At 34.0% G+C, this 15,477-nt stretch overlaps 2 protein-coding genes across 3 annotated transcripts; both read left to right on the top strand.

Moving 5' to 3' along the window:
• The first annotated feature begins 861 nt into the window (after positions 1–861).
• LOC145013309 (P-loop nucleoside triphosphate hydrolases superfamily protein with CH (Calponin Homology) domain-containing protein) lies at positions 862–6,458 on the top strand. The gene is made up of 19 exons (XM_078972111.1): positions 862–1,291; positions 1,639–1,805; positions 1,901–2,044; positions 2,140–2,379; positions 2,470–2,538; positions 2,610–2,678; positions 2,789–2,866; positions 2,949–3,077; positions 3,209–3,290; positions 3,369–3,464; positions 3,546–3,719; positions 3,813–3,919; positions 4,139–4,319; positions 4,415–4,574; positions 4,677–4,930; positions 5,035–5,201; positions 5,264–5,443; positions 5,530–5,990; positions 6,071–6,458. Exons 1-19 carry the CDS (start codon positions 1,174–1,176, stop codon positions 6,201–6,203), a joined length of 3,009 nt encoding a protein of 1,002 aa, XP_078828237.1. The 5' UTR covers positions 862–1,173; the 3' UTR covers positions 6,204–6,458.
• A 2,923-nt stretch (positions 6,459–9,381) lies between these two features.
• Positions 9,382–11,764, top strand: LOC145007960 (zinc finger (MYND type) family protein / programmed cell death 2 C-terminal domain-containing protein). 2 transcript variants are annotated; one of them, XM_078966569.1, is made up of 10 exons: positions 9,382–9,680; positions 9,780–9,863; positions 9,935–10,068; positions 10,120–10,274; positions 10,364–10,452; positions 10,528–10,600; positions 10,668–10,831; positions 10,908–10,978; positions 11,091–11,205; positions 11,313–11,764. In XM_078966569.1, exons 1-10 carry the CDS (start codon positions 9,480–9,482, stop codon positions 11,472–11,474), a joined length of 1,248 nt encoding a protein of 415 aa, XP_078822695.1. In that variant the 5' UTR covers positions 9,382–9,479; the 3' UTR covers positions 11,475–11,764. The 2 variants fall into 2 exon arrangements, with proteins under 2 accessions (XP_078822695.1, XP_078822696.1); XM_078966570.1 differs by having other exon boundaries at positions 9,383–9,680; positions 10,177–10,274.
• The last annotated feature ends 3,713 nt before the right edge of the window (positions 11,765–15,477 follow it).

Here is a 15,477-nt window from a genome sequence, read left to right as displayed (position 1 = left end):
ATCCAACAATATGGACTAAATTAAATTTGACTAATGACATTAGTCAATTTATCAATCGCGACAAGATGGAATTATGATGTTCTAACACTTCAAGTTCATATGTAAGTCCAATCTTAACCATTTGGTTGTGGTGACTTGGTAAAACATGTGGAAAATATGATGGATAACATATTGATTCATGTTTAAATCCTAACACTTCTCAGCCCTTGTGGTCATGGAGGTTCGTCTGCAATGATTTTAGAGCATGAAGCAAAGCCTCATGTTTGCAGCCGGGATTAGTCGGTGCACGAAAGCTGATCCAGAAACCCTCGTTAGGAAGTTCCCTTTCTTCGAAAATATGATGGATAATATATGTCAGGATTGTGTTTGAATCTATTAAGTGTTTTTTTTTTTTTTTTTTTTTTTTGTTAATTTGATACGTGAAATGTAAATTATAGGGGATTGAGTTTGAAAAAGTCCCCGAGATGGAAATTTAAAATATAATGAATGGTAAAAGATCAAGAAAAAGCACCTTAAATGTTTGATGACCACTTTTGGTATTTCACGTTTAACATCTCCGTTGCAAGCTAGTACCAAAAGTTGGTCTCTTATTATTATTATTATTATTATTATTATTATTATTATTATTATTATTATTATTATTATTATTATTATAAATATCATTACCTATTTGATATTTTTATGGCATTTCAAAAATATATTTTTGTTCAAATGTATTAAGTTTTAATTATTAAGTGGTTTAGGACGGCTGGACCTGGGTTGTAAGATTTAAGTTAGGAATCAGGCCATGAGGCTCGGAACGAGGTACGGGAATAAGCGGGTTTGTATTCAAAGCGAAATGAAAAATATTTTTAGCAAGAAGCATCTGCGTATAAAGCAGAGAGACAGCGAGAAAAAGCAAAAATGGCGAATGTTGTTGTAGCTCTGTATTAGAGAGCAAGCAAGCTTCACAACCCCACCATTTTCTTCTCTCTATCTCAATCTCTCTCTGTAACACTTTATATATAATTTATATACACATGATTTGTCTATCTTTTTTGTTCCATTCCGATCTTCGCTGCTAAACCCTACCAGTTCTACTGAATTCAACAAGCCTATCTGCTCCAATTTCGGTCGTTTAAGACAAAATTTGATGTCGCTGGATTGAATTTTGAAAATTGAAGTCGCTTGAGGATGGCAGCCGAGGGTCCATTGTCGTTTTCGGTAGCATCTGTGATGGAAGATGTTCTTCAACAGCATGATAATCGACCTCGAGATCTGGATTTGGATTCTCGTAGAGCTGAGGAGGCTGGTATGTGTAACCTATTTTTTTTTCTTCCTGCAACTAATTCTTGACCGTGTTAATTCTGAATTCTGTTTCTTCACGTAATTTTTGTTTGTGAATAAACCAGATGTAAATATGTTTTTGAAATTACATAATGCTTGTATGAAAAAGAATTTAGGTAAAACAAAAATACGAGATCAATTTAATTTTTGAATTTGAGCACACAATCAGGAGTGTAGTAGATTGTAGCTTAGGACCTAAGTGATCTCATCCTAAACATTATCCAGGATCTGATTTCTAACGATTGCGAATTCCAATGTATTACATTCAATTTTGAAAAATTGGCTACTAATGACTTCACCTTTGGATTACAGCAACGAGAAGGTATGAAGCCGCTGCTTGGCTGAGAAAAATGATTGGAGTTGTTGGGGCAAGAGAGTTGCCTGCACAGCCTTCTGAGGAAGAATTTAGGCTTGCTTTAAGAAGTGGACTACTTCTCTGTTTGGTGATCAATAAGGTTGATCCAGGAGCTGTGCCTAAGGTCATTTCTCTTGCTATCCTCCATTTGCGTCTTCATAACCATTCCATGATAATTTCATCTTCTTTTGAAGTTGATACCAAGCTTGATCATTTCAGGTGGTTGAAAGTCCATGTGATTCAGTTGCTGTGCCTGATGGAGCAGCTTTATCTATATATCAGTGTTTTGAAAACGTGAGAAACTTTCTTGTGGCTGTAGGACAAATGGGACTCCCTACGTTTGAACCATCTGACTTGGAACAGGTAGGTTTTCCTTCTGGGAATTGATATGAGATTTCATTTCAACTTCAAGTATATATGCTTGCTCATGACACTGTCAATCTTGTACAAAATTTCAGGGAGGGAAATCATCTAAAATCGTGAATTGTATTCTAGCACTCAAATCCTACAACGAGTGGAAACAAACAGGTGGTAATGGGTCTTGGAAATTTGGTGGAAATGTGAAAACCATCACATCTGGCAAGAACTTCATACGCAAAAACTCAAACTCAGAACCATTCAAAAACTACTCAAGGAATATGTCAATGCCTGAAACATCCACAAATGCTCAATCACTTGAAACTGAGAATAGCAAAATGGTAGACAATCTATTCCTTGTTATTAGTCATTTTTTAATCATAAGCAAACACACAGTCTTGATACTTACTGTAATCTTCATTTCAATGCAGCCTAATTCATCATTAAACATGCTTGTTCGTGCAGTTCTATTGGATAAGAAACCTGATGAGGTTCCCATGGTAAGTGTAATTTGTTGCTTTGCAAGTTTGTGTCACCACAGCAACTGATTTCTACTATTCTGCTTGTGCAGCTTGTAGAATCTGTGCTAAGTAAGGTCATGGAAGAGTTTGAGAATCGAATCACTAGTCAAGTTGAATTGGTGAGTTATGTTGTTTCCTAATTTCCTTGCTTGGTGTTTCAAGTAGAAATATAATTGTCTTACAATCAATCATATACTTGCTTGACATTTTGTATATTCTTGATCAACAGAAACTTGCAGCTGCTAAAGATAAAGATACCACTAATGGAAACAGGACTCTTTTGAAAACTACTTCTGGTGATATAAAGGTGATCATATTATATCTTTTATCTGTCTTCTATGTGGTGTGAATATCAAGTTTTGACATTTTCTTTTGTTTTCTCGATAAAGTTCAAAACGGAAGACAAAAAGCTTGTGAAAGATCAAAATCTTCAAAAGAAGTCGATCTCTGATGAAGAAACGAAAAGAAAACAGCTTACACTACAATCGGCTTTTGATGTACAGGAAAGAGATATCAAGGTATGATCTATATATATATATATATATATATATATATATATATATATATATATATATATATTGTAATGCAGATTCTATCACTTTTATTATGTAAACTTTTGATAAATTCTTGGCTTCTCTTGGTTTCACAGGAGCTGAAACAAACTCTTACAATCACAAAAGCTGGGATGCAGTTCATGCAAATGAAATTCCATGAGGAGATTCAAAATCTTGGTAGATTTTTCAACAATTTCCTCTCTCTCTTTTTCTTTTTTCCATTCTATCATCATTCTAAAATCTTGTTTGTTTTAGGTCTGCACATTCATGGTCTAGCTAGTGCTGCTTCTGGGTATCATAGAGTTCTTGAGGAAAACCGAAAGCTATATAATCAGGTCCAAGATCTTAAAGGTGACATTGCCAGTTTCTTGAATGTGTTTGCCTTATAAAACCTAGTTTTTCATTTATAACTGATTTATTTTCTTTAAATAGGAAATATTAGAGTTTATTGTCGGGTGAGACCCTCCTTAGGAGGACGATCGGATTTCAAGAGTGTTGTGGATAGCATTGAAGAAGGAACAATTACCATTAATACCCCTGCAAAATACGGAAAAGGATCTCGATCATTTAACTTCAACAAAGTATTTGGTCCCTCATCAACCCAAGGTTTGTACTTTGTAGATCTTCCTTCTTCTATTCGTCTCTCAATTCTACATTTTTTTTTTTTTTGAAATTAATTATTTGCAATCCTTTTTTCAGCTGAGGTGTTTGCAGATACTCGACCTTTAATTCGATCCGTTCTCGATGGTTACAATGTCTGTATCTTTGCATATGGTCAAACTGGATCTGGAAAAACACATACAATGGTCAACATACTTTCTCATTTCTATAAATTATACAAGATTGTATTTCATGCAAAATATTTAGATAAGACATGGACCAAACGTGTAACAAAAACAAACAGTAGGACCTTCCGAGTTAAAAAAATAAGTTAGGGACCAAACACGCAAATTACCATAAACCATAGGGACCATTCGTGTAATTTACTCAAATATTTATAATCCTTTTGTTTGCTATTCATCCAGACTGGACCAAAGGATCTTACAGAGACAAGTCAAGGAGTCAACTATCGAGCATTGAGTGATTTATTTTTTATTGCTGAACAAAGGAAGGATACCCTTCAATACGATGTCTCTGTTCAAATGATTGAGATTTATAATGAGCAAGTTCGGGATCTCCTCGTTACTGAGGGTTTAAACAAAAGATATCCTTTTCATTTAATAAATGACATGTTTGCACCTAAATTAAATAAAAAAAGGAAAAAAATTCTCATTTTCGGGTTCCTTAATGTGATATTACATTAGAAATTCGTAACAATTCACAGAATGGATTCAATGTTCCAGATGCTAGCCTTGTCCACGTGGCATCGATGTATGATGTTATTGATTTGATGAAATTAGGGCACAAAAATCGTGCTGTAGGTGCAACTGCTCTAAATGATCGTAGTAGTCGCTCTCACAGGTTTGCTACTTTAACCAATATCCGCACAAAATTGCAATGTGCTTTCTATATATTTTTCTCTTTATATTATATTGATTAATTTAAAATTTTGATTAATTGCAGCTGTTTGACTGTACATGTCCAAGGGAGAGACGTAACATCTGGAGCTGTTCTACGTGGTTGTATGCATTTGGTTGATTTAGCAGGAAGTGAAAGAGTAGACAAATCTGAAGTGGCTGGAGACAGACTAAAAGAGGCACAGCATATCAATAAATCTCTTTCAGCATTAGGCGATGTCATTTCTTCACTTGCTCAAAAGAACGCACATGTGCCTTACAGAAACAGCAAACTCACGCAGTTACTTCAAGATTCACTTGGTAGGCTAAACAAAAGAAATCAAAACAAAACATCATATCTTTATGAATAAAGCTTTCATTCCCAAATTTAAATTATATGTAATATGGAATGTGGATGTATGCAGGAGGACAAGCAAAGACATTGATGTTTGTTCACATAAGCCCCGAATTGAATGCTGTTGGTGAAACACTTAGTACACTTAAGTTTGCTGAGCGAGTTGCAACTGTTGAACTCGGTGCTGCTCAAGTACATAAAGATACTAGTTCAGATGTGAAAGACCTCAAAGAACAGGTAAAATCACATTTTTGTTTTTTATGGAGTTTATATATTTAAATCCATATTTTCCACCTCAGATTGCAAATCTTAAGGCGGCGCTTGCAAAGAAGGAAGGGGATCAGGAACAGAAAGTATCTGGAACTCCAGGTGGCAAGCAGCTATCATCACGTTCTCCTCCTTACTTAAACGGAGACTCCTACACTGAACCCAAGCCTCGTAGAAAACCACAAACAGATGTAGTCGTACCCAGCTTTGAGGTAATCAATGAGTTGTAACGAAACACAAATTAAGATTAAAGAATCATTTTACGAATCTGAAAGTGGATGGATTTATATCTTTATAGATGGATAAAAAAAGTAGGTCGAGGCAGAAGACACAAAGCTTCGATTTGGACGAACTGTTGGCAAATTCACCTCCATGGCCTCCGGTAATAAGTAGTAGCCCTTGTGAGACGACGTATGGAGAAGAAGAAGATGATAGAGACATGATGGGGTCTGCTGACTGGGTTGATAAAGTCATGGTTAACAAGCAAGACGCAGCTGCAGCAGCAGCAAGATGTTGGGAAGCAGAAAATAACGGTGGACTTTACCCATCATATAATATCGGATTCCAAGGTGTAAATGGTTTTGAGATCGCGACTACTGATGGCGCCGATGAACATGAACTGGACGCCGCCACCAGCGACTCATCTGAGCCGGATCTTCTTTGGCAGTTCAATCATTCAAAACTCCCGATCTTGCCCAATTCCACCGTCTCAAGACTTAATAATTCCAACGGAAAATCGACAAAGAGCCCAGATCTCAGGTACTTTGTTAATTTTTTAGTAAATTTTATTCTTAACCACAGCCTCTGTTTCTAACAAGTCAAACATTCTTGTATTGTAGGTCAATGATTCCGAGACTTGGGCCGTCTCCGTCGCGGAAACCGACCGGTCAGGCTCCGGCTCCGCAGCGAGGTGGGAGGCAGGGAGCTGTCGCCGGCGCTGAAATGAAAAGGAAGGCTGGGACAAGGAAGTAGTCAAAGGGGGTAAGTAAAGTAACAGGTCCGATTTCTTTGATTTTTTTGATTTTTTTCCCCACATAGAGAGTGAGTGAGAGTGATGAGAGGGCTTAACCACGTTTTTTTTTTTTTTTTTTTTTATTGGGCTTTGATGAACTGTTAAAGTAAAACAGTTGTTGTATATGGGGCAATTATACCAGTTGCTTGTATCTGTTTGCTACAGTGGTTTTGGACATAAAATAGAACCCTATAATTCATGCGATACTTTTCTTATCGATGTTGAAGAACCCTATAATTTGTCAATGGGAATTGGTTTGGTTTGGGATTTGTAATCAAGATGAAATCAAAACGAATCAAGAATCAAATTGAAGAAAATGGTTACATGTGCAAATTGCAATGTGGTTCGGTTTCTGTTAAAGAAAAGTTGGTGATTTTCGTTAACTTCTGGTTCTGTGCTTTATAAAAACTGTTAAGCCGATCAAACTACTAGATTATAATTTTAACAATATAAGGGATATTATATTAAAAAGTAATTAAAATATTTAATAGTTATATTGTCTCAAAAGTCAAAATTGTTAACGAAATAAATTAGAAATTTATGAGATCCTTTTATAGAATTAAACTAAGGTGGTGTCTGTTTTTTCAAAGCGAAAACGCCTGAAGTCTGCAGACCTCATCTGCAGCAGAAAAGATAGATCAAACAGCGGTAACATATGATAAGAAATATGTTTGTTTATAAGGTGTGATGTCTCTGCTCATGATGTGTTTTTAAATCGTGAGAACAGTAGATTAGAAAGTTTTCATGTGAACAATATCTTAGTATGTGTGTCTGAGATGTTAGAAAGTGTCACTAATTATTTTGTATATATATAAGTTGTGCTAACTAGTCCAAAGATTAACCAAAACAAGGTTGACCACAAAATACATTTAGGTTTTAGATTGAGGTTTTTAGTGGAACCAAAATATATAAGGTTAACAGACCATCTGATCCAGTGTTTAATAAAACATAAGGGTAACTATATGGGTTTTGAAAAGAAGAAACTTTTTTGAGGTTTTAGATTGAGATTTTTAGTGGAACCAAATATATAAGATATATAAGGTTAACGGACCATCTGAGGATGTTATCTTCAATGTTTAATAAAACAAAAGGCTAACTATATGGGTTTTGAAATGGAAAAACTTTTTTGAGCTAGTGTCCCTGATGATTGAAAAGATTTTTTTTTTTTTTTTTTTTTTTTTTTTTTTTTTTTTTTTTGAAGTTATTGTCATGGCTACTATATGGTTTTTGTGGAGGTATTGGAATGTGGTGATGTTGGACAAAAATTAATTCCTGAAAAGTACTGTCTTTGAAAAAATTGTGCTCAACTCTTATGATTGGATTAAGATTAGGTACAAGAAAAATAATATAGTCCGGACTATGTGGTCAAAAAATCCGCGTTATGTAATTTCTTCTGTTTTGTTTTTTTTACTAGTTACTTGCTAGCTTTTAATATAAAGCATTTGAGCCGTTCAAAAAAAAAAAAAACAAAAAAAAAAACAAAAACGAAAAAAAAAAAGGCTATGCCATGGTTTCAACTTTACTTTGACAATTTCACTGCTTTATTTTTGCCAATTAACAAGAATATATTTTGTTGCGCTTAATGTTCAGAATGATTTACAAAGATGATCCATAAATATTGTCAATCGGATATAATTGGACCGGACCGAAAAAAATTTGAAACCCAAACTTGGGTAGAACAGAACCGAACCGAACTGGTTCTTGGGCAGGTTCAGTTGGGTTCAGATCGAAGACATCCCTAAAGAACACACTTGTTAAGCAAAACTGAACCAGAACTAGAACCGATTCCCGATTCTCCATTACTACTAAATTGGTTCTCATTTCGGTTCAAACTGATGCTCATCCCGAGCCATAGTCATTGGCATCCTTCATAAATCAAACCAAAATACTATAATTGTCTGCTATATATTTTTGGCGGTCAAAATATGCAAACTAAGATTACCCGTTATGGAGGGCATTTTTACGTGTCAAAGCCGACAAGGCGGACTTTCCCACATGTGAACATCGACCCAAAGGGGCGTAAATGTGTTGTGATTGGTTGGCTCAAAACGACCACAAAGTCGATCGTTGTTATATATCCGTTGATGTATTAAAAAGAATTATTTAATTTTTATATTTAAATCATACCACCTTTTACCTATAAATACCAAAGATTTTATACACATTTCACACCACAAACACATAAATTTCTTTCTATATCCTCATATTTTCTTCAAATTATGGATCTAAATCAAAATAACTCCAAACACCCTAAAACTCCACATGATCCATACTCACACGCTGGTATTTACATTTAAATGTTAACGTCTCCAGCTCAACAATAAGATCTATTCACCAACAATCCATACCCTCAAATTATTTCAAAAAGCCTATACCATAACAATTCAGTTATTCTTAATTCTAAGCTTTTCAACAACAACCTTCTGAACCTCAACAAATTCAAACACCACGATCTCAACCTCAAAATTTCAAGCACAACCATCTCAACCTCAAACTCAATTCTCATTTTCTCAATCTCAACCACCATTCTCGAAAAAAAAAGAATGAAAAAACGGAGGAACTCTTAACTAAAAGATAGCACTTAACGATCTAAAATTTTGAACACACAACCCCGACCAAAAAATCTAGCTATATTTTTTAAAAATCAACGCAATGTCATAAAAAATACGGCGATTAGTTTTTATGTTTTATTTTTGTGTTTTTTATTAGTAATCTAGGTTTAAATTTCTAAGTTTAAATTTTTATGTATTTTCAATTTGAAATTTAGGTTTGAATTTATAAATTTAAAATTTTAATATGTTTTTTTATTCAAATCTAATGTAAAAAAAAAAAAAAAAAAAAAAAAAAAAATAACGATATTTGGTGAGCCAATAACGTTTTTTGGAGCAAAATTTCTTTACCACGAATTGGACTTGGAGTTAATTTTATGAGCATATCATACAGGCCCAAGGATTTTTGGCCCATCTAGTATTACAAAGACTCGATGTTAAATGCTAACAAAGTTAACATTTAAGACTGTTTTGTAAAAACGGTTTTAAATGAGGTCAAGACTCGAAAGTTATTTATGAGGAGGACCAAACATAAAAAATAAATTTTTTATTTTTTTCCCTCTTTAAGTTATATCAGTTGTAAAACCCTAAACCCTCTTTAATTTTTTTTCCCCCAAAAACCCAGCGGTGCAAATCAATTTTGCTTTCCGAAAAATCAGAAATTCAACAAAACGTATTGATTCCAATATGTCCAGAGAATCAAGCAGCAATGGGAATTGTGATTCCTTAGTTCAGTTCACTAATATGCGAATTGACGAAGAAGGTGGAGATGGAGATGTAGACGTAGATGAAGAAGAAGCTCCAGTCGGCTTAGGTTTTGTCGAAAAACCGGAACATGAATGGTCACTTCTGCGCCATCTATTCCCGAGCAAAGCTGGAGGAACTCCTGTATCTTCAAATTCTAATTCTTCTTCCCTCGATTAATCATTAATATTACTTGTTTGTAAAAACAATTTGAATCGAATCGTTTTATTATTGGTGATTCAGGCTTGGTTGGATCCGATTAACTTGCCTTCTGATAAATCATATTTGTGTGACATCTGTGGCGAACCTCTTCGATTCCTGCTTCAGGTATTTCTACCATTTCCCCACTCGTGTTTCTTATTCCTTCCACTACAGTTTCTAACCATTTATCTTGTTAGGCTTACGCACCTCTCACAGATAAGGAATCAACATTCCATAGAACCTTATTTGTATTCATCTGCCCCTCAATGTCATGCCTTCTCCAAGACCAACACGAGCAATGGAAACACCACCCAGACAAGGGATCTCGGAGGTATAATAATAGTATATTTTTATTCCTTACATCCAATTCTTGATATGTCAGATTGCTTTGCTTTCTTCTTGTCCAACTTTTTTTCATACTTTGTCATTGTTTGACAAGTATTAAGGTCTTTCGTTGCCAACTCCCTCGCAACAATCAGTTTTACTCCAGTGAAGCACCTAAAAACAATGGCAGTGACAAGCCTTTAGGAACATCAGGTATTAAAATTTCCTTCTGAATTCAAATTCTAATACCTTTTTTTTTTTTTTTCGTTTCAGTTGCTAATATATATAATATGTTTTTGTAGCTCCACTTTGTAGTTGGTGTGGTACATGGAAAGGAGATAAAATATGTAGCAACTGCAAAACAGCACGTTATTGTTCCAAGATACACCAGGTTCTTATCATTTCAGTATTAATCTAAAATTTAATATTTCTTTATTTCTCAAAAATTTTGTTTTGTTTGATGCAGACTATTCACTGGAGTTCAGATCATAAAGGGCAATGCAGATCATTAGAAGGATCCAAAGACACTGCACCAAAAGGCTAGTACTCTTAATTTATTTTTTCAGGGGTACATTTGTCATTTACATATTATTTATTCAAAAACAGCGGATTGGCCAGAATATGAGATCATCAATGAAGATGAATCTGAATTCAACACAGAAGAATCTACCACTAATGAAGATGGAAATCCTTTAATTACTGAATATGATCCTGAATTTGATGTAAAAATGCCAGAATTACGAAAGGCTTTACTTACTACTGATAACGAGGTATGACAAATGCTGTTATAGTTTTATATAATTTAATTCTTAAAAAAAAAACCTTTTCATTTTATTGGTTATAAAGGACGAAGGTGATACAAAGACTTGGGAATCTTTCCGCAAAAGAATAGCCCTTGCACCCGATCAGGTGTTAAGGTAATTAATCGTCCACTTTTTTTTTTTTTTATTTATTTACATTTTATAAATATGAAAAAACTATAAAAAATGAATTTCCATGTTTCACTTAATAAAAAATAAAATTTAACAGGTATTCTAGGCATGTGGACTCTAAACCATTGTGGCCAATGTTAAGTGGGCAACCATCAAGGCATGAGATACCTAAATGTACTTCTTGTGGTAGCGATCGTGCTTTTGAATTTCAGGTTTTCTTCTTTTCTTAAAATTTTTTTTTTTTTAAATTTATTGTTTATCACTTTCATGATCTCATATCATAAACATATATGTATATTTATATGAATTGGGTGTTCAGATTTTGCCACAGTTGCTATACTACATGGATGTTAAAAATGATACCAACTCCCTTGATTGGGCAACCATTGTTGTGTATACTTGTGAGGCTTCTTGTGATGGGAGTTTCGCATATCAAGAAGAATTTGCTTGGGTTCAGCTCTCATCTCAATCATCAACATAATTCTTCCTTTCAGTTTTGCTCGTATTTAATTTCATTAATACAAACAGAAACAGATGGATTCCTTCTGTTTACAGTTTGATTTTACCTTTTTTTTTTTTTTTTTTTTGTTTATCTTTTACATTACATTTGAAGTTATAACTGCTATTTTTCTGTTACTAAAAAGTGTCGACCTTTTTATAGAATATAGAATACATATTTGGAGGATGGTCGATGATTGTCAATAGATAAGGTGATGTTTACGACATTGGTGGAAGGAATGACATCCCAAATGTGAAAAATAATATTTTTTCCGTGCACTTTCTTACTAAGTTGACACCGAATGTTATTATCCAAAGTACGAATGTCCGAATATACGTAAGTGCATGTGTTCACAATAATGGATCTCATTGGGAGTAGTGAATCTACTTTCGTATTTCGTATGTCCAACTTAAATGAATAACGAAATTAACGATATAAAATTTTTTAATTATCGGATCGGATTATCTATAAGAAGAGCAAATTGCAGAAAAGCCAAACGTATACATATATACAGAAAAACTTTTATGTTTATTTTTGTTTAAAAAACGTTTACATTATGTTTTACCATTAAAAAAAAACCCAATAATAGGTATCTAAAAAAAATGCCCGGCTAAAAAGTTGACATTGCATAAGTTTATTTTTAATAATGTGGATATTAATTACTAGGTGTAAAATCCGTGTATTACACATGTTGATTAAAAAAGTTAAATATTAAAATATAAACATTAAGTGTTCTTTTAAATAAAATTTTGAAATAAAAAAAGAAAAAAACTATTAATTACAATTATTATCATATTTATTACATTTAACACTTTGCATATATAAATATATAAGTATTATCTCACTTTTTAATTTTAAAAATTGGAAAAACCAAGAAATTGATATGTGGATATTATTTATTTCAAAAATATCATAAAATGATAATTATCAAAACTTATGAGAGATTAACATGTGGTAAAATGGATCTTCATTTATTATAGTTGATGATTTATTATAGTTGATGCTAAAATCATTTACTTAAGGGCAAACTAATGTAGGATTTTTGATTTAGGGGTGTTTGGGAGTGTGTTTCAAAAGGATTTATTGGTTTTTGAAAATCAATATGCCAAATTGAGTATTTGGATAATGAAACTACTCAAAATAGTTTTTCAACAACTCTAATAGTCTTCATGATGTCATAATTTTCTAGAAACTCCTTATGATTTAAAAAAAATCATAGTACTCTTAATGAATCTCACACTTTTTCCTTACTCTATTATTCCTTCCTTTTAGTCATTTTACAAATATATGTAATTTTGCCAATCACAAAAGTGTTTATAATTTATAAGACAATCCAAACATCAAAAAATGTTTTATTACAACATAAGCTAATATGCATTTTTACCGAAAATCATGAAAAAGAAACACAATTTAACACCCTCTTGTTCGAGCAGACGAGAGAAAGCAAATAGATGTAGGGATATATATCAACACACAACATAACAAACAAAGTGAAATCAATTGTAGGGTTTACACTCTTCTCACATCTGGTAGAGCCTAAAAATCCTACCCTACTAGAAACAACATGCATCCCCTTTTTCATTTCTTAAAAGTTTTAAGCAATGAAAGGCTAGTGTTTAAATAGTTATATTTGATGTCACTATTTAGTGGGTTTTTAGTCATTATATGTAATACATGTTTTTCATAGCATGTGTTATTATGCAAGAATGGACAAGTGTTAGTGGAAGAAAGTGATATATTACTCTAAGATGATTTTGTGGATATATAGATTGTCGCAAACCAAGTCCATATGAAGAAGTTATGACCATTTGAAGTTAGGATAAAACATGTTGCTATTATGAGAAAGTCAATGGAAGTCAAAGTCAAACGGTCAAATGTGACTCACCACGACGAGGTCTAGTACTCTCCACGGCATGGAGATGAAGTGAGATTATAGAAATTAATAGTAGCTAACGTGACTGTAAGTCTGCTAGGTCTTCTTAGTAAGTGGAATGTTTGATAACATGATTAGTGAAATTATATGTCTATTGGGTAACAGGATGTTGGTGTGCCGTTAGTGTAATGTATATATATGTGCTTGACAAAAGTAGTTTTGTTGGTTGTAAGGTAATGTATAGGTTGTATATCATTGATGGAATTATACCAAGAACGAAGTTGCATTGTAAGTCTATAGGATTGGAATTTATGGTAATCTTAGTGATTGTAATACTATTATTCGAGGAGTACAAGTCAATGGCGGATTTAGTGTTTGTAAGGCTATACTTGTAGATTATTTAGAAAGGATTAGTGGTATGTTGGGTGTTGTAATTACCACTGTGTTATGCTTGGTGTTGTAATTACCACTGTAACATCTATGGCCTTTGTGAGTATGAGGTACGTGTGAAGTACTCCAAAGCCTTTAAACCGTCCTTTTAGACATTTCAGGGCATTTTAGGTCATAGAAATGCAAGCTTGGTGTGATAACCCGAAACTTTTTCCGTTATCCTTACCCAGTTTCCGTTAATAAATTTTGGGTTTTTATTAAATTCCGTCAAATTTCTTAGTTTTGGAAAGACTTTACGTTTTAAATAAATAAATAATATGTATTTTATACGAGTTGGAATAAACCGAAAATCACGCGAAAAACTCGAAACTTGAACTTCCTCGAAAATCACCGAGTTCACGGCCAGGACATGTTTACGGTCGTGTACGATCGTAATCCCGTTTACGGTCGTGTACGACCATAAACCTGTTTACGGTCGGTGTCGGGTGGACCCCACCACCGACCAAACCCCCAGCCTATAAATAATGGACCCCACCCTCATTTGAAACTTCTTGATAGGAAACACCCACTTTCTCTCTCTAAACCTCTTGGCCGTAAACACCATAAAGCCCTCCTTTCACCCGAAAAACGCCGGAAATCGTCATTTGGGGCCGTTTGGGAGCCTATGGAACACTTTTTCGTTGAAAACAAGCACTCTTGTTCTTGAGTTTACGATCAATCTTCATAGATCGTAAACCTGTAGCAACCGTAAACTCACCAAATCTTCATAGACCGTAAGCCCATAGCGATCGTAAACTCACCAGATCTTCAAAGACCGTAAACTCAGTTTACGACCGTAAACCCTGTTCACGGTCTGTCGACCGTAAACTCTCCTCACGACCGTAAACAACTCTTTCGTGGGGAAAATCCTGTTTTCTCAATTCATCCAAGTCTCGGTAACATTCCTTAACCAAAAACAAGTGTTTATCTAACACTTTATCTAACGAAATCGCTAATTTAGATACATATATGTATTTATTTGATATTAGGATTCCGTTAAGTGCAACGTACACCAACTCAAGGATCGTCCAGTTCAATCCTTTGCATCCAACCAATTGTGAGTTCATACCCCTACGCTTTTATAAGTTTTTATAACGTTTTAACGAGGGGAATACAAGCCGAACATAAAGGTTTTCACAAGTTAAAAATTTATGCAATTACGACAAGTTTTACATCAAACATTTAGATTCTTTATCCCTTTTGTAATATGCGGAGCATAAGGGACGTTTTCTAAACATAATTGCATAGTTTTCAGAACAGTACATTAACACAACTTACTAGCCAAACTATAATAGGTATAGTTTGCGGAATTCATTACCGGTTTTACAAATTCAAACTACGTATCAAGTCAAACACATAAACTATGACAGATTTAGTTTATCCATACAGATAACAAGAGTATGTTGCTAAATAATTATTTTGTGTATAATTATTTATACTCTACACTGTTTACTAACGATTTCGAACTCGAGAACAACCGAACTACACATAAACTAGTTAATACAGGATTGTGAGACCTATCTTCGTTATGACCTTCAGGGTACCGATAAATCCTCACCTTTGGTATAACCACAGTCTCCTGGAGGGAGAGCGTGAAATTTGTGAATAGATCTATTCGGGACCGACAATCCCACACCTGAACTGTTAGCTACAGTTAGGCGGACACGCATGGGGTGACAAATT

Source organism: Lactuca saligna, chromosome 8 (assembly GCF_052625555.1).
Source record: "Lactuca saligna cultivar CGN05327 chromosome 8, ASM5262555v1, whole genome shotgun sequence".
NCBI classification, from domain to species: domain Eukaryota; kingdom Viridiplantae; phylum Streptophyta; class Magnoliopsida; order Asterales; family Asteraceae; genus Lactuca; species Lactuca saligna.
This window is presented reverse-complemented; position numbering and strand designations above follow the sequence as displayed.

Excerpts from the sequence above, each read along its gene's own strand:
- LOC145013309 (XM_078972111.1), top strand. The coding sequence starts at position 1,174 with ATGGCAGCCGAGGGTCCATTGTCGTTTTCGGTAGCATCTGTGATGGAA. Across the intron at positions 1,292-1,638 it reads TCGTAGAGCTGAGGAGGCTG|CAACGAGAAGGTATGAAGCC; the intron begins GTATGTGTAACC and ends TTTGGATTACAG. Across the intron at positions 2,045-2,139 it reads AACCATCTGACTTGGAACAG|GGAGGGAAATCATCTAAAAT; the intron begins GTAGGTTTTCCT and ends ACAAAATTTCAG.
- LOC145007960 (XM_078966569.1), top strand. The coding sequence starts at position 9,480 with ATGTCCAGAGAATCAAGCAGCAATGGGAATTGTGATTCCTTAGTTCAG. Across the intron at positions 10,832-10,907 it reads TACTTACTACTGATAACGAG|GACGAAGGTGATACAAAGAC; the intron begins GTATGACAAATG and ends TTGGTTATAAAG. Across the intron at positions 10,979-11,090 it reads GCACCCGATCAGGTGTTAAG|GTATTCTAGGCATGTGGACT; the intron begins GTAATTAATCGT and ends AAAATTTAACAG.